This window comes from Drosophila takahashii, chromosome X (assembly GCF_030179915.1).
Source record: "Drosophila takahashii strain IR98-3 E-12201 chromosome X, DtakHiC1v2, whole genome shotgun sequence".
Lineage (NCBI taxonomy): Eukaryota > Metazoa > Arthropoda > Insecta > Diptera > Drosophilidae > Drosophila > Drosophila takahashii.
Window position 1 is genome coordinate 5,838,983 of NC_091683.1, and position 18,030 is coordinate 5,857,012.

An 18,030-nucleotide genomic window follows, 5' to 3' on the forward strand; every position below is an offset into this window, starting at 1 on the left:
ACAGTTTCCCAAAAAATAAACATTTTTTTAGACTATTTTTTAAAATTTATTTTTGTGTCCATAAATATTAGTTGATTTTTTGGAGCCCGCAACGAGAGCGCCACAGAAGCTGCAGGAGCAGCAACAAAAACAAGGCGGCGAGAGCGAGAGAGAGCCAGCGACTCCATTGCAGCGCCGCAAGCAGCGCAGTCGGCGTCGCAGCAGCCCCAGAGCAACACTCGCTGCGTCTCGCTCTAACGCAGGCGTCGCAGCGAGAAACTACTCGCCCCGTTTGGCCGCGTGCGTGCGAGCGGTGCGCCGACGGCCATCTTGCTCGCTCCCAGGCGCGCCATTCGTCCGCGCTTCGGGTCGCCGTTCGTGTGTGTGCGTGTGCGCTCGGCTGGCCAGTTTATCGGTAATCGGGCCGTCCGCTTTGCCGTCGCGTTTGCCGTTTTCCGTTTTCAGTTTTTGTTTGACGTTCGCGTGAAGCGCCCGCAAAACGCAAAACGCACGAGGAAACCGCTCGACAGGGAGGCAACGCAGTCGATTTACCGTTTACCGTTTACCGTTAGTCAGCTGTTTCCGCTCCGCCGCGAAATCGAATCGAATCGAGAATTTTTGCGTTGTTCAAATTTTTTTGCAAGTGAGAGTCTTGAACAACAAGAAGAAGCATATAAATATATATACGAAAACCAAGAAATCGCAGAAAAGCTAAAAGTGCAAAGTGCTAAAAAATAGAAATTAAGAAATATATACAACTAAATACTGGAATACAAGGAAGCGCAAAGAGAATTACTCAAAGAGGAGCGGAATTTCGCGCTTTGTTTTTGTTTTGCCAAATTTGCCGCCGGCACACACGTGCTATTCCCCTCTCGCTCGCACCTGCCCCCACGGTCTCTATGTGCGTTAACCGTTAAGTGTGTAGGTGGGGTTTAACCCGCTCCTCTATCTCTCTCCCCCTCTCTCCGTCTCGCTTTCACCCCTACGCACACGCACACACACACACGCACACTCGCACGCGGGACTTAACCCACTGAGGCCCCCCCGAAAAAAGGCAACCACCCCCCCCAAAAAAAAAACAACAAAAACTCCATCCCCCGGCATCAAGATATTCGACAACAAAATTCTCACCGAGGCCTCAAAAGCGCCCCTGAGGGCCGTCGCACTGGCGTCATTTCTGGGCGACGGGTTCGCCGCCCTCGGTAGCCGCGCCCCCCCGCCCAAGGACCATCTGATGGCGTTCGGGGCGGTCCTACACACCAGCCAGCACAACATCGGTAAGTGATCGCCAAAGGGTTAAGCTCTGACGGTGTGTTAAGGGTTAAGAACTTTTCCCAATAACTATCCTTTGAGATCTTTATTGGAATATATCAAAGAATCAGTTGTTGCAGATCTTTCTGGTTTATTTCTAGTCATTTCGTGATACTATAGAGCCCACATATCATGGATAAATATTATAGAGAATACAGGGAAATACACTATCCTGATCTTGGGGTTTTATAAAATAATTCTTTGGGATACTCTTTGTACAAAAGGACATGGAGCGTTTCAGATAAGCCCTTTATGGGTTTATAAACAAAGGAAGAAGGAGCAAACGAATAGGTAACACCTGTTTGGAAGCTCTATTGTACAACGCCAAGCTGAAAATGGTATCGTATGGTATTTCATTTTACAAATTACGTAAAGTGTACCTACATATTTTAGTGATCAAAATTCGTTAAAATATATAGGAACCTCCCAAAGTTTCAATCGATATCTTTCGATATTATTAAAACATATGATCAGCCTATCATGATATATAGACCCCTTACTCTAAAGGACAAGAAAAGATAAAATAGGGATTATACTAAAAAAAGGCTTAAGCCGACGGGATTTTGGCTTAGATTTTTTTCAGTTTGCAGTGAATGATTGGGATGACTGCGGTCTGTAGTCCTTAAAGGGCAACCCCTTTAAGGATCGTGGAAATGCGATCCCTTGGTGTTAAGCCAGCGACATCTTTTGCCCACAATGGGTTAAGCGATGGCCAAGGAGGTTTTTAATGGCGACGGCTGGGCAGGAAAAAAGTTTTTGCACTTTTGAACTTGTTTCCCTTTTTAGGGGGTCTATCGCCCCTCCCCCTTTCGCCCCTCCCCGCCCCCCTGGGCCATCGGCCGTCTCTTTTCCGCACACCCATTTTGTATGCTTTTGAAGTTCTTGTTCCTCTGTTTTTGTTTCGGTTTTGTTTTCCCTCCTCTTGTTTTCCCGTCCGTTTTTGGACGGAAAAACTTTTGCGCAGTTGTCAAAGTTTTTCAGCTTCTTCTTCTTCTTCTTCTGCTGCTGCCGTTCTTCCTCTTTCCCATCTTGTTTTTGCCTTTTGTTTTATTTCATTTGCTCTCCTGTCAAATTTTCACTTTTGCTGACTGTTTAATGTCAGGAGAACAGGAAAAAAAAAACAACAAAAAACCTACGAAAATTTGTGAAAAAAGTTGGAAAAATTAAGGCTCTTGCAGTTTTTTATTTTTCCTTTAGCTTAGAATCAATATACATTTCTTCATCGCTTTATTGAATATTAAACAACTCTTAATAATTATTTTTTTCTAGAAATATAATAACCTTTAATACATTTTTTTACTTTTCTCTGTAACAGAGATTTGAAAACCGTATGAAAATAGTTAGGGATATTTATCATAATGTTCTATTGTTTATTGTTTATTAAAATAAGTAAAGTTCTTTAAAATATATTTTCTTATATTGAAAATGAGCTTCCTAATTCGATCTAGAGAACTTCGACTGTAATTGCATCTAAAAATTCTCCAGTAAACTTGTTGACATTGGACATGCAGCGGCGGACACCTTCCTGCCTCATAAATTGGCTACAGAACTCTTTGGGGCTCGGAATGGATGGGGGAATGGAAAGGGGTCTTCGGCTCGGGGGCGGTTCAAGTCAAAAGCTGTCGACATTTGACTGGAAAATGGATGTTCAGGAAGCCGTAGACCCGTACAGTGGGGCTCTTTACAACGGCAGACTGATGGCAAGTCGAGTCATAAAGCTGCCAAGCTTTCTTCTTCCTGCTTCTACTGTTTCTCGCTTGGGTTTTCTGTTCTGTTCTGTTCTGTTCTATTTTGTTTTGCCTTTTGCCTTACCCATTATTTAATGACGGGGATTTGGTAGCTATGAACTTTGCGTCACTCTAGCGAAATACCTAGCACTGAAAAGTGCCTATGATAATTTTAATTACATGTCTTCTGACTTGAAAACTACTAAAATAGAAAATAGAAAAAATACTAGAAAATACTACACATACTAGAAACACTAATTTAAACATATAATACGAAACTTGTAGCATGAAAACTATTTCAAGAGATCATTGAATTCAAGAATTTAGAAAAGGAGTACTCCTATAAATCGTAACTATCTAGTATTTTTTTTAAATAGAAAAATCCCTAGTATATCCATTTTCCTCGAGGGTAACCCCAAGTGCTTCCCATATCCCCAACATCCTCGGCCATTTCTCTGGTCGACTGCTCATTTTTCTCCGCATATATCTTGGTGGCTGCATCTTTTCAATTTTTATGTTGCTGCTAGCGAACACGGCAGCAACATCAACGGCAGCAGCAGCAACAAAAGCTCAGACCGGCAACGCCTTCGACAAAAGTTTGCGCTGCTGTTCATCAACATTTATGACTGGCCACAAAGGAAGATCATTACGATCCCGAAGATTACGATTATGAAGGATGGGGAATGGGGAGTGGGGCTGGGATCGTGGGGTCTCTGTTTCTGTGCAACAATATTTCCGTGGAAGCTTTTGTCCATGGAAATGTGATTTTTCTAGCCATTCTTAGCCTTTTCTGCTGGACATTTACGACGACAGGCACCTGGACTTCAGCTTGTCCATCAACGGCTCTATGGATCCTTTCGCTGATTTATGGAGCAAAAGGCAAGAAGCAAGAAGCAAGAAGCAAGAAGCTAGAAGCGTAGATGTTATGTGGCTGCCGCATTTAGCAAGGGGTTAAGGTCTATTTTTTTTAAGGGCGTGGTGCGGCCCATAAATTGCCATGCATAATGAGGCGTTGAGACCCTCTCTGCTTGTCAATATATTGTACGATTTTCACTGCCTTCTCCGGTGGTCGGTTGGTCTACTAAAAACAAAGAAAACAGAGATCTCGAAACCCGTTCCTCGATTGCCACCACTTTCAAATTAAAAGTCATTACAATAAAGTCGCTCGATCCGAGTCTCAGATCGGCGGAAGCCAGTCCAAAAGCCCAATAAAACCAAGTCAAAGCACTTAAGAACTTTAGAAATTCAGCCAACAACTTTTAAGAAATCCTAATTTGAAGTTTATTGAAGAAATTTAAGGTTCAAGATTCGTAGAAATAATAAAAAATGCTATATAATATACCAAAAAATACCAAATACCAACTATTATATAAGTCGACCCCTAAAAAACGGTCAGTAGCAAATTCCACCCAGAACGGATTGACATAAAAATCTAAAAAAAATCACAGTAATTACTAAAATAATTAGGAGTCGCATAAGGGGTACTTTGTATAATATATATGTTTAATCGTTTTTCCAATAACAAAGGTTATTGAAAATTTTATTTGCATAATAATAGTATTAAAAATTAGTTGGGGAATGGAAAAGCCTCTATTTGAATATGGATAACACGAAATCCTTTGCCGTAGTCGAGTGGGCTCTCCCCCTCTTGCTCTGTTCGCTGTCTCCATCTCTGTCTGACGGCTGTCGCCGTCCCTGTCTTCTGTCCCTGTCTCCTGTCTTCTGTCTTCTGTCCCGTGCTATGAAAGTTATGAGGGGCCCCCCAACTGTTGGGAACTTTTCAATTTCTGCAATCCGGGGCTTGGCCCGAACCAAAACCAAAACCGAACCGAACCAGAAACTGAAACTTGGCTGCAAACTGCTGAGGGTAAGGCAAAAAAGCAACGTCGTCGCCTGTCCCCTTTGCCTGGCTGCCTTTGCCTTTTCAGCCCCCTCCCAGCGCCACCCCTGCCAAACACACACACAGGCACACTCATTTTGCAGTGCTTTCGGGTCGAAAACTGAAATAGTAATTCACATTCATGGTCTCTGGTGTCTGGGCCATGGTTTTCTGGGCTTTCTGGTTCTGCCTCGGACTCGCCTAAGCCCCCTGCCTCCTATTCTTTTTTTGTTTCTGCCGTTTTTTATGGATTTCTTGGGCCATTTTACGATTATTTTAGAGCTGTCAATAGTCCGGCAACGTGTGAGATAATTTATATGCCATAAATTTCATTTGGCAAACTTCTGCGGCCACTTCCTTCGCCCGCCCACCCTTTTCCCTTTTTTTTTTTTTGCTTTTTTCTCTTTGCTTTCTTAATTTTTCTCTAGCATTTTTCTGGCCATGTTGTTTCGGTGGCTTATCGCCTTCTTGGGGCTTTGATTTACAGCTCGGCACTCAACAGGTTAAGCCGCCTAACCCTAAAAGCCTCTTTCTCTTTCTAATTATAATTTACTATTACACCGAAATTCTTAGCCGGAGTCTTTCGGAGTTCGTACTCCTCATCGAAGAGCGCAGAGCGAAGAAAAGCAGGGGGAAACGAGAAGAAAACGGTAGCCGAAGCCTCGGGGATTGATTTATAACCGAGAGATTGCGAAAAGCCCAGCGCAAATGGAGGAGAAGATGATGGAGCAGCCGAGATGAGGCGAATGCGAAGCAGCAGCCGTGGAAAAATAAAATTGAGCAGGAGGTGCACGGAAAAAAAAAACTGGGTGTTGTGGGGTGTTTTAAAGAAAATGTGGGGGTTAAGTTCCAGTTAAGTTAGATTTAAACATTAGTCGAAAATAATTGATAAATATTAAATATTAGATTATGATTTTTAAAAGTATAAGGTCAACAGAAACCTTGAAATATACAATTTTTAGCCGGAACTTCTTTCCATTCTATTCAATAAAAATTTAAAATTGTATTATGTTCTTATGCATTTTCTGAAAACTTTTAAAACATAATAATAATTGTATTATTATTTTTAATTTTTAAAAATAAGTAGACTTGCAAAAGATTTTTTTTTAAAGGATTTCTGTTTAGTGCACAAATTGTGGCTATTTTTGCTGAGTTAGCAATTGAGCCACTTGATGCTCTCACGCATCTTTTCTTTTTTTTTTGATTTTGGTTCTGGCGAGTTGGAGGGGCGTGGCCGGCGAAGGAGGCGTAGAATCAGCCAGAGGTGGAGTAGAGTAGTGCCCAGGCTGACCTTTAACCCCTTGGCCGAAAGTCACAGGCTGTGTAACCGCAAGGGAAGGGGTGAGATGGGGATGGGGAAAGAGACTGTCCCAGGTCTCGAGTTCGTTCGGCTTCGGCTGGAACCAAAGAAAAACGATCGCGGAGCAGATGACCGCATCGAACGTCGATTCGTTCCAAGTGCTCCAGCAGCAAAAGAGCAAAAGCGGCAGAGGTTACAGCAGCAGTTGCTCGGACGCGCACATCACACGAGGTTTTCAAAATCATTTTCTGCCACTCTGGGAATTATTTTATTTAGCCATTTGCTAAGGAAACCAAAAAACGTTAAAATATATCGTAAAAATAGAATTCTAAATATTTCATTACTATTTTTTAGCCATTCAAAAAGGCCCAGAATTATATAATTTTGTTGTTCATAGTGATTTTTTCAATAAATTAGAAAAATAACTCATCAAGACAACTCAAATCCCCTGAAAGGTTTTATAGGGAATCTAAAGATTGTGATACAAACTAAAATCATATTTTTAAAAATCCTTTATCTTATGGATATAAACTCTTCCCTTTTGTGGGCTGTTCTGTTATTTTCGTGCGTGGGTGTGTATGAGCTGTGTCCCCATATCATCAATAATCGAGGGGAAAATATAAGAGGAAAGATCGGCATAATGATCCGTGTAATGCTGCTGCTTCTTCCTACCAATTCTGTCCTCTGTCGTCCGCCTCACTCTCTTTCTCTTTTTCTATCTCTTTCTACGCGGTGTGTCCCCAACTTCTCCACTCATCATCATCATTATAATCATTATCATCATCATCGCCATCGCCTCGCATCAATTTGTTATGCATTTTTATTGTTCGTTTATTAATTTGATTATACGGCTGCATTATAAAACGCTCTGTCGGCGTCGCTGCTTCTGCCTCTGCCTCAGTCGACGTCGACGTCGCGGGCGCCAAGAAATTAACGCAGCTCTTACTTTTTATTGCTCGTATGCAAATTAATTAATCAAAATCCGACGCTCCGCACACACTTGCCAGTCTCTTCTTTATGGCCTTTGTTGATCTCTTTTTCCCCCCCATTTTTCTCATTTTCTCCTCTTTTTTCTCGACTTTATGTTTCTTACTCGACTTTTGTGTTGTGTTGTGGCCGGTGTTTGGCAAATCATTTGCGGCGAACATCTAAACGCAGCAGGAGCGGCTAAGTCTTATCAATGGGGCCCCCCGAAACCCAGAAACCCAAACGAACCGCGCATTGCCGACCAACCGGAACCAATCGAAACGGTTACGAGTCGAAGCGGTTCAATATTGGGGAATATTTTCGGTTTGAAAATCAAAACTATAACGAAAAAACTATAATAACTTAAATATTATTGAGAACCGATAATTTTTACCGGCAGTTTATTTCTTTAAAAAAATATTTAAAGATTTTAAATGAAATATTACACTAACCGGAACGAATCTTACCGATTAAATTAAATACTTTTGTTGTTGCCTAAAAACAGTTGTAAAAATCTGGTTAAGAAAAATATATATATTTTTTATTTTTGAGAAACAGTATACAAAACTATAATACAAGAACTAAAAATTCAAAATCGGTACAAATAATGTTCGGATATTTTAAAATAAATTGAACTCCGAACTATGTATTGTAAAATTACCAAAAAATCTGTTTAATAAGCTTCTTGACTAAATGTTATAACGCGTTCATTAAATATGTTCCCAGTGGTTTTTAAGCTCCCGATTTAAATTTAAATCGCTTAACGTGCAAAACGGGGCACTTGCTGGAAAATCAAAATCGGGCTAAAGAGAAACAGCTGAAGTGGGTAAAAAAAAGAAAAAAATCCCACACCCACCTCGGTTGGCTTGATTTTTCTTATCGCTGGAACAGACGTCCTCCCAGCCGTTCCTTCCGCTTTTCGCTGGCACGTTCACCCCTGTCGCCTGTCCTTCGTCCTTGGTCCTTCAGCCCACCCTCCCTTTTCGGGTGCGTGTCCTCAGCTGCTCCTGCCCCAGCTCCTTTCCCTGATCCCGATGCTGGTCCACTGATAAGCCTTGTCAAAAGTTGACTTCCCACCAGAGGGGGATGATAATGTAATGGTGCAAAAACGGGCGACTCCGAGGGCTACATGCACTCGCATTCAAGGTTAAACTGAGAAGAGATTGCGATAAAACGATAAAAGAATTTCATGTTTATGTTTCGGCGGCGCGAAGAGCTGGCAAAAGCTGGGTAGTTGGGTAGCTGGGTAGTTGGGGAGTTTAGGAGAGGAAAGGGCATATAAATTTTGAGCTTATCGCTTGGCAGCCTCAGATAAACTCGCCCCCGGAATGGTGACCGCAAAATCCTGGCATTCGCAACACCCCAGGGTTGCTCTAAAGCAGTTTAGTTATCGATAGTCCAATCAATGAAAGTGATATTTGATATTATATTTCTAGATTCTTATAAAATCGCATTCTGTGATATTTGATATTTTAGTAACAGTACTTTAGATAATTATCGATAAATAAAATCGTTTTAAATCGATTAAAACGAAATAATAGTTTCAAGTTAATTAATCAAAGCGATTTTCATTTGAATTTTGCATCAGTAGCTAAGTAGTTGATTTCTTTTTTCATTTATATTGTGACAAGTCAATCGTTTGATAATTGCATCTCAGCTAATTACTCTTTGTTATAATATCAATATTATGGAATTCACAATTTTGGCTTCTTGAAGCGGCATAACTTAATTTTGAGCTGCTTTAAATTTCCGCAAAAGGCTTGAGACCACCTAAAACAATATCCCATCGATGTATTGATACGACTTTCGGCCGCCTTAATGTGCACTTGTCCAAATTGTTATTGCTACCGTGGTCGTAGTGCCAAGATTGTTTATTATTAATTGCATTTTGGGCTGCAAAATGCAAAATGCAAATGCACCATATAGCAGTGCTATGCACAAAGCGCAATAAATTCTGCAAAATTAATGCGCAAAACCAATTAAAGGACAATTTGTGCCAGGCGGCAAGCAGCTATGGCCGAATGTCCTTGCTGCTGATCATTATAATATGCATAATATTATGCTTGTCTTGGCCCACAATTTTGTGGGGCCTGGCCCGGTCCAGCCAGCTAAAAAGTTGCCAACTTTGGCCAGGCTTCGAGCTAAATTTTGCCAATCAAAGCAGAAATTTTCCGAGGACTGGGAAATTTGGGGGTTGGAAAATTGCATACGCTTTATTTGGCACAAAACTTTAAACCTTTAATCGCATTAAGCGAACTGAAACCCAAAGTCAGTCGGGCTTCAGTTTTTCCTTTTCCTTTCCCGAAATCAAGTGAAATATATATAGATAGATAGACAGATACATTTATGAGCCACGCCCCCGCATTAAATATTGAAAAATGCAAATTTACAAATACCTACATAAATTTTCAATGAATCGCCAACACCAAAAGCATTTAAAATCAATCAATGGCCGGCAGCGCAAAAAACAAAGGCCGCCCTTTATATTTTCGGTGGGTGGTGGATGGGCTATGGGTGGAAAATACCACATCAAATGAGCCCGGCCAGGTAACCGCTGAACTTAGCAGGTGAGTGGGGGAGTGGAGAGTGTCGCAATATTAACAAAATAAACAGAGAGCGAAACCCCGAACTGAAACCGAACGAAAATCCCCCAACAGCAGACCGCAATGTGATGCACTTCACGTCCTTGCGGCCAGGATCTGAACAGTAGGATGGTGTGGATGATGGGAAAGGTGGGATGGTAGGATGGTGGGACGTCAGGATGTCAGGATGGGCGGGAAAACAGGGGGGCAACAGGACCTTTAGGTCTTTAAACAACAATTCATTTTAGTTGCCCGCTCGAAAATGGCGGAATAAACGGGGATTTAAACTGGTTTAACTTTGTATTGCGTTATGGCTACATTAAATATTAAAATATTAATGAGCAATTAGTTTATTCATAACTAGTTGAGCTCCTAAAATTCGATATTATATTAAACCGAGCAAATATACAAGTATTAATAAAAATAAATAAATATATTTCATTTTTAACTTGTTTTGCATTATATCCACATTAAACAGTAAAATATTAATGAGCAATTAGTTAAGCTCCTGAAATTCGATGTTATAATAATCTTATAGTAATAAGTAAGTATTAAAAATATTTATATTTAAAAAAGGCTGCAAATTTTTACATAGTTCTCCTTTAAATTTGGCCAAATGCAAGCCCTGTAAATCCCGATGCTCGTGAACTTTAGTGGCAATATATATCCTTTTCCTGTGCGACCCTCCGCTCAACAATACCCCGCATTTGCCCCTTCGATATACATATAAATATATATATTTTTTCCCCCCCGTTTTTCGTTTTGTTGAAATGCCATCAGCATTCGCTGGGCTTGACTTAGAAACCACTCTTGGGGGTTGTTGTGTGTGCAGTGCAGCCAGCATATCAAATAGGAAAGCTCCGCAAAATATGGAATAAAAAATTGGGAGAACCCTGTGGGTGGGGGGTTGGCAAATGGGGGTGTCTGGGGGAGGTTGTTGTCCCGTTGGCTCGTGTTTGTGTCCATGGCACATCACTCATACGCTAAGGCTTATCATTGGCTATCTGTCTGCTGACAACAAGCAAGAATAACAACAACAACAGCAAAATCCTCCCCAGGGGGGTTGCTTGGGTGGTGGGAGGAAGAAGAAGAAGACGGCGAAGCCCAAAGAACCTGAACTTACGAGCCACCCCAAACTGTTGCCATCTCGCTTCCACCCGAAAGCTCCCCATCTCACTCTGTCCTTTTGGCCAAGAAGTGTGATTTTTATGGGGCGACAAAAGGAGGCAAAAAAAAAAAAGAAGAAAATATATATACAGCAGAGAAGAAACGAGAGAAGAATCTCCCCTTCGATGGGGGGGCCTATAAAAATCTCTGCAACTGACGACAATGTTGATGATGACGACTATGAAAATGGAGATGAAGATGGAGATGGAGATGGCGATGACTATGAAAATGGTTGATGAGATTGAAATTGAGATTGGGTATCTTGAATGGCAGCGCAGAGAGTTTAAGTTAAGAGGTTCCCTTTAAAGACCGAACCATAAAAGATTGACTAATTGGGGGGCAAATTAATGTCGTGGATTGATTTTACAAGAACATAAGCGAGTCAGGGATGTCTAGCGTTGAGATATCGATAAGTCAACAGCAACTCTGCTTTCGATTATTGATCGCTAGTATTTTAGATTTTGTTCGATAAATGAAGTTTAAAGTAAAGTAAAGTAAAGTTCATTAGTATTGGCCAATTTATTTAGACCCCAATGGCGGCAAGTGCCCCTTCCCATCCGCCATTCATTTCGCCCTCTCCTCTCGGCCATTTTTGTCATGTAAATTTAAGCTCATGTTTTTTTCGTATTTATATTTTTGCAACACAGAAAACCGAGTTGGCCTGCGAGAGGAGGGAGGGCCTCTGCGAGAGGAATACGAATACGCCTCCTTTTCAGTAACTCATGCATATAAAGTATCTGCTAGATACACAGACGTGAAGCGAGCGAATCGATGGGCGCGCAAAGGGGGGCACTTGGGGTCTGAGGTGAGGCGAGGCTTTTGGATGTAGATAGGCGGCAGCCCAGAAGCCATCGTCTCGCATCATGAAATTGTTTACTTTGCCATTATATTCCCCCAGAAATCCCCCCGAAAATACAAAGGGGGGCAAAAGAGGAAACAAAAACCAGAGGCGGCTGAAAGAGTTCTGCCCCCCCTTTTTCATCGAATCCTGGCCAATATCGGAGCTACTCCTCTTTTTCCTCCTTATTTTTTTTTGTTTTCTGTTTCTGTGCTCCCCCCTTAACTTCATTTTCCTTTTCCCTTTTCGATTTTTTTTTTTTTTCTGCATGCTCTGGTCTCTTTCATATCTGTTTGTGTCCATCGACTTTGTTTCTGCCCGTCTTGGTATTAAAAATTCAGAGGCTGGGCGAGGAAACATCGGTGGGTATTTTAAATGCCACATCCTTTGATCGGAAAAGCAATTCAGAGGGCTTAAAGGGTTAATCTCTGGCGGTGAGCGTGTTAGAAAGTGAGTGAATTGCATGGACATTTAGTGCGATATTAAGAAAATGATCCATACTTACACTACTCGTATTATCAAGAACATGTTCCAAGCAGGGATGACTAGCATTAAAATATCGATATGTCAACATCAACTCTTACTTCGATAACATTATCGATCGCTTGTACTTTACATTTTGCCTTTATCGTAATATTTTTAGAAATAATTCCCCTTTTCTAGTTCCAATTTTGGAGCTGCTTTTCTTTCTATATCTTAACCCCTTCCGAAATCTTAACCCACCTTCCCCCCAGACAAATAAGCTATTTTTAATGCAATTCGTTGCGCCTGATTTGACAATTTTGATTGCATTTTCCACTCGTTCACTCGTTCCTTTCGGTGGCTCCCGCTTAAACCATGTCTGCCCTCGCCCCCTTCGAGTTTTAATATATGTAGGTATGTAAATTTTTCGGAAATATAAAAATCCATAAAGAATATTAAATGTTGCGTTCGCTTCGAGGCTAAAGTTCAACCGCTTCGTTGTGGCTCTGTTTTTTTTTTGTTTTGCTTTCTGATATGCTTGAAATATTAATATAAAGCTTAACACCTATTTTTTTGTGGTTCTTGTTGTTGCTGTTGTCATCGCTTCGCTCACGCAAATTGCTCGCGTTAAACTTGTTAACATTTTAATTACATAATTAGTTGCGATATTAGCAAAATAAAACCAAAACAACATTTTTTATAAATGTGGAAAAGAAAACAGGAAAAAATTAAAATAAATAAGACAACACAACAAAAACAAAAACGGAATATTAATGAGTTTTTATGGCACATAATTTGGGTTGGGTGTAAAGAAACTTGAATAAGCGCAGTGGGAAGATTTCACGGTTGTGACTACGGAATTGTTATGAAAATATTGACGGGGGTAATATTATAAAGTACATCCTAAAAGTATTTTTAGATTAAACCTTTAAAAAACTTGAGATATCATTTTTGTTATACATAGAATATCGGTCGATGGACCTTGTTTAATTTTTTTTTAACTTCTTCAAGTTGTGCAAATGTTTTCCAACTCCCCTTTATCCTCAGCACTTCCCATTTCCATTTCACTTCAGCCATTTGTTTGGCTTTTCCTTCTTTGGCTGCTGCATTTCCATTTGGATTTTTGCATAAGATTTGCCAGTGCAAAATAAGTAAAAAAAGGAAAAAAGTGGAGAAAAACATGGCTTGAAGAAGAAACAGCAGCTGGAAAAAAATGATTGCGATTGAGCGACGGTTGCTGCTGCTGCTGGTTTGGATTTTCTTTTCTTTCCCGTGGCTTTAACATTTTAGTCACGTTTTTAGCTGGGTCGGGGGGCGGACGAGGGGCGGTGGGCGGGGCAGGGGGCGTAACCAACATGGCGCAGCAAGTGCTTTGGCAAAAAGTTGAAGCTGATTTTTATTATTTCCCATTTTTTTTGCTCTGCCCCTGTGTTTTTTTCCTCATTTTATTTTATTTTATTTTTTTCTGTTTTTTTTTTTTTTAACTCTGCGTTGATGTCGAACGAATTTTTCACAGTTTGTGGCGCAGACGACAATGGTCAAAAGTTTGTTGTGTGGCTGCTTCTGTGGTGGCCATTGTGCACAGTGGGTTAAATAATTGCCAGAAGTAGGGATTCCTGGTTAAAAGTTTGTGATAAAGCAGAAAGTTTGAGGTTGAAAAGGGGTAAATATATATAAATTAGGGAAATTTAATAGCTTGAAAAATAGAGCTTACTATGTGTTTTACCTTGAAAGCATCGATATTTTCAAAACAATATTGTAAAAATATGGAACATATCGATTTTTTAGAAACATCCCTGGGTGCAAATATGACTAGCGTGGCTTCACTGTACCCTTTTCTGTGGTCGAGCTGCAACATCAACCGGCAGCTGGGGAACCGAGTTCAGTTCATTTGTTATTTTTCCCCAGCCCCATCCTGATATTTCTCTTCCTTTCTGTATTTTTTCGGGGCTGGTCTTTTGGGTGTTGCCGGGAACGGCCCAGCGAGCCATGAAGAAGCTGCTGCTGCTGCTGCATTATAAATGCAGTTAGTCTGTGGATTGCGGAGAAGCTGGAACACAATTATATAGCCATGTAGCTATATAATATATATATATGTGTGTATTTGTGTGTGTGCGAGCGCGGAAAATGTTGTGCAAAATGCTTTATACGTGCTTCGGCAGCAACTTTGCACTTTTCTCTCAGTCTTTTCTTGCCCTGCGGTCAATGGCTGCTGCTACACAGATCCACAGATCCGCACAGGCGGAAAAAATTTAAAACCAATTTTAGAACCTATCAAAACTTAAAAAAAAAAAATATAGTAGATTAAAAAAATAATTTACTATTAATAAATATCCCTAAATAAGATATTTCTTATAAGGATGTTAGAAATACTTGATAGTCTTAAACAAAAATATCTAAAAATTCAAAAACTTTATAAAAATGAATATGTAAAATTTGATATATTAATTATGATACGATTTCGCTGTTTTTCCCTATGAAAACGAAACTTATTTCTCCGCCTGAAGAGTCAAGCGAAAGACTGAAAATCCCCAAAAAAGAGAGTGAGCAGAGCGCCTAGAGCCGAGACATTTCGCTTTTCGCTTCTTTCCAGTAGCGGGCAATTTTTCACATCGTTACATAAATTTCAGCGCAAAATAAATGGCCAACGGTAGCCAAAAGTGCACTCAACAATATTTAAATTGCGACACTTAAGCGGCAACAACAACAACAACAACAACAGCAGAAACAACAACGTTGTCGGCGTCTGCAAACAACAATTTGTCGCTTTTTAAAAACGCGCCAGAAGGCACGAAAAATAAAATAAAGTCCAGAGAGCCCGCCAAGGTGCCGGACATAACTGACAGACCAGACGGCCGAAAAGCGAAAAAAAGTATATGTATGAAAAAATTAAGGAAGAAGAGCCTGAATAAAAGTGCCGAAAAATTGCTGGCAAGAAGACAGCAGCCTCCGAAATTGCTGATAGGTTCAGGTTCGGCTTAACAACCAAAAGACAACGAATTACCGAGACACAGAGTTGTAAAGATAAATGTATCTTTTTTTTACCGAAATTAACCGATAGTTAACCGAAGCTAAATGACAGATTAATTGCAACTCTCGTTGTGATCATAAAACTATTAAAATACGTATTTTTCCTTTATCTAATTGTCAATATTTTTCATGAAGACATTTCTTAAGGTCTTTATTCATTAATAATTAATAAAAACTTGTTTAGAACTAGCCAGTTTTTTTTTGTACAATATTTAGAAGTTGTAATACAAATATATTTAAATTAAACAACAATTTATAAATGCTACAATGCTTTAAATATAAGACTTATAAAAATAGACAACAGTTTTATGGAAACACAATTTTTGTTTCGATTTTTCTCTTTGCACAGGTTTTATAAAAAAAACCTAGGAATAAACTCCCTAAAAAAACCTCACCAACTATACAGTTAACAATTAGTAGAATAGCTCCACAGGCAGCATAAAAAGCGACATCATCGGCATCGTCGGTAATCAGCAATCGGGAACAACGACAACAGCAACAACAGCAACAGCAACAACAGCAACATGCACAGCAGCAACACGAACAACATTTAACCCAGGTTTTGCAACGCTTTTCGTATAGTTCATTGAGCCTCGAACTCGAACCTGAAGACAATCGCTTCACCGTGCTTTTCTTCATCCTCTTCTGCTCTTCTCCTTCTTTTCTTCTCTTCTTCTCCTCCTTTTCCTCGTCCCGCCCATTTCGTTCCGTCTATAAACGTCTATAACCTTCATTAAAAATTGTCTGCAGCGGCATGAAATGATTGATAACATCCGTCAATTTTGACATATGCGGCAAGGTCTGGACTTGAAACTTGCAACTTGCCACTTGCGATAATGTTGCTGCTGCTTTTGCTTGTGCTTTGCTTATGCTTTGCTGTTGCTTTTGTAGGATGGTAGGATGTTCGTTATAATTCTTCACTGTTCTTCTTCTTTTTTTTGGGCTTTCTGTTAGCGAAAATGAGTCAATTCGTCAATCAATCAGTGTGTCAGTTGCTCATTTATAATGGCCAAGCATGCCTGGTCCGTATTTTCCCATCTCATCCATCCATCCAGGGGTTTCATTCATTTATTTGGGCCCGGGCTTTATCAGTTCGCCCGAGGCAGTGGCTACTGTCGGTTGCACGGGGCGTATGAGTAACGGCGGGGGGGTAGAAGAGCGAAGAACGAAGAAGAATCAGCTCCCTAAGCTTTATTAATGTGGGTCACTGTGGGAGGAGGTGGGAACTTTTGGGGAGGCTGGAGGAATATGATATATATGATATGGCAGTTGGATCCCAACAATAACGAAAAATCCACCTCAATTTGTCTTCTCGCTGTCCTTTTTCACCAAGTTTCATGAGGAGAATTTAATGTTTAAGGAAGTGATTTTATTTTATAATATTTTTTAATAGTTTTAAGTCTTAAATTTAGTTCTTAAACTTTTCAAAAAGCAAATAATTTTGTAAAATTATTATATTTCAAGATAAACTTTTTCTTTTTGCTTCCCACTTCCCACTCTTTCGCAGCTATCGTATTGGCCCATCTCCTGGCTTTCTGGCTGCCATCCCTCCCACTTCCTTTCGCCATTCATGTTGCCATCCTTCCTCTTCCTCTTTTTCTCACCTCCCCCTCCTCTGGCCGCGTTCTTCGTAAACTTTTTGAATGAAAACAACATTTTCACACACAAGTTGGCTTTTTATTTGGACTCTCCTTCGCTCCTTTGGCAGCCTCCAAAAAATGTTTTTTATTTTTTATTTTGGTTTTTTCGAGTTCCTTCCCCTTGTGTTTTGTATATATTTTGTACCTGGTCACGCCCCCAACGGCCCCACCTGCAAAAATATATTCCACAAACGAAGACAAACGCTTTTTCCACATCTTTGGGAATTATTTTTTCAAAAGATATTTCAGCCCTTTGCAACTCCATTGACTGATTGACTGCGAAAGGAGGCAGCTTTTTCTGCTCCTTGTTCGCGAGCATCTCCTCCTTTATCCGATACTCCTCCTGCTCCTCCTCCTTCTCCTTTTTCCACTCATTCCACTCCTTTTCCGACTCGAATTTCTCAGGCCTCGGGGCTCCATTTTAGCTTGGCCTCTATCATTATTCGGTTGCACTTCCCTCGATTCACACACATATTTCGTATATATCGCATATTATATGGTTATAAATATATATATTCGCATATATATAGATCAATATGCATGCGCCACGCCCCCAAGACCGCCCATTTGTGGCAGAACTAACAAGGTGGAAGATCCCATGTGGGATTTGTGTACAGCAAATTAATATTATTAGCTTACTATTTAGGGGACTTAAATGTTTCAATTATCAAAATTTTAAAATTTATTTATGCTTTGAATATTGAAAAATGTAAAATATTTACTGTAATACCAAATAGATTTATAGATCTTTAAAAATATAATAAAATTTTTACTATGGGTAAACTGCGATGAAAAGTGTTGAAAAAAGGGAAGTAGTTGGAAAAACCCCCACCTGGCGGGCATTTACCGAATTTATCTAAGTGCTAAATGCAAAGTGCAAATTGTAAATCCTCAAATGTTTGCATCCGTCCAAGGCCACGCACCTGGGAATTGCTCATTTACAGGTGGACATACAGGTGCAGGTGTGTGTATGTGTGTGCGTGTGTGTGTGTGCCCCCTCACACATGTGCAAACTTAATGAGGCAAGCAGAGCGAGGTGCTAATTTGCGCCTCGAAGGATTTTCCGACGCACAGTTGAGTGCTCTCACTTCCCGCTCTCCCACTTCCCACTTCCCGTTTTCCACTTGAACTGACCGCCGCTTTTCCTTT

The 18,030-nt window shown here is 40.3% G+C and overlaps 1 protein-coding gene across 1 annotated transcript in view; it reads left to right on the plus strand.

Annotated features, from left to right (window-relative positions):
• Positions 1 to 440: 440 nt before the first annotated feature.
• Lim1 (LIM homeobox 1) overlaps positions 441 to 18,030 on the plus strand; it is a 51,634-nt gene continuing 34,044 nt past the window's right edge. Inside the window, exon 1 of the mRNA XM_017155727.3 lies at positions 441 to 1,256. Within this exon, the coding sequence (XP_017011216.1) occupies positions 1,214 to 1,256 (43 nt within the window). The 5' untranslated portion in view covers positions 441 to 1,213. The remainder of the gene's footprint in view (positions 1,257 to 18,030) is intronic.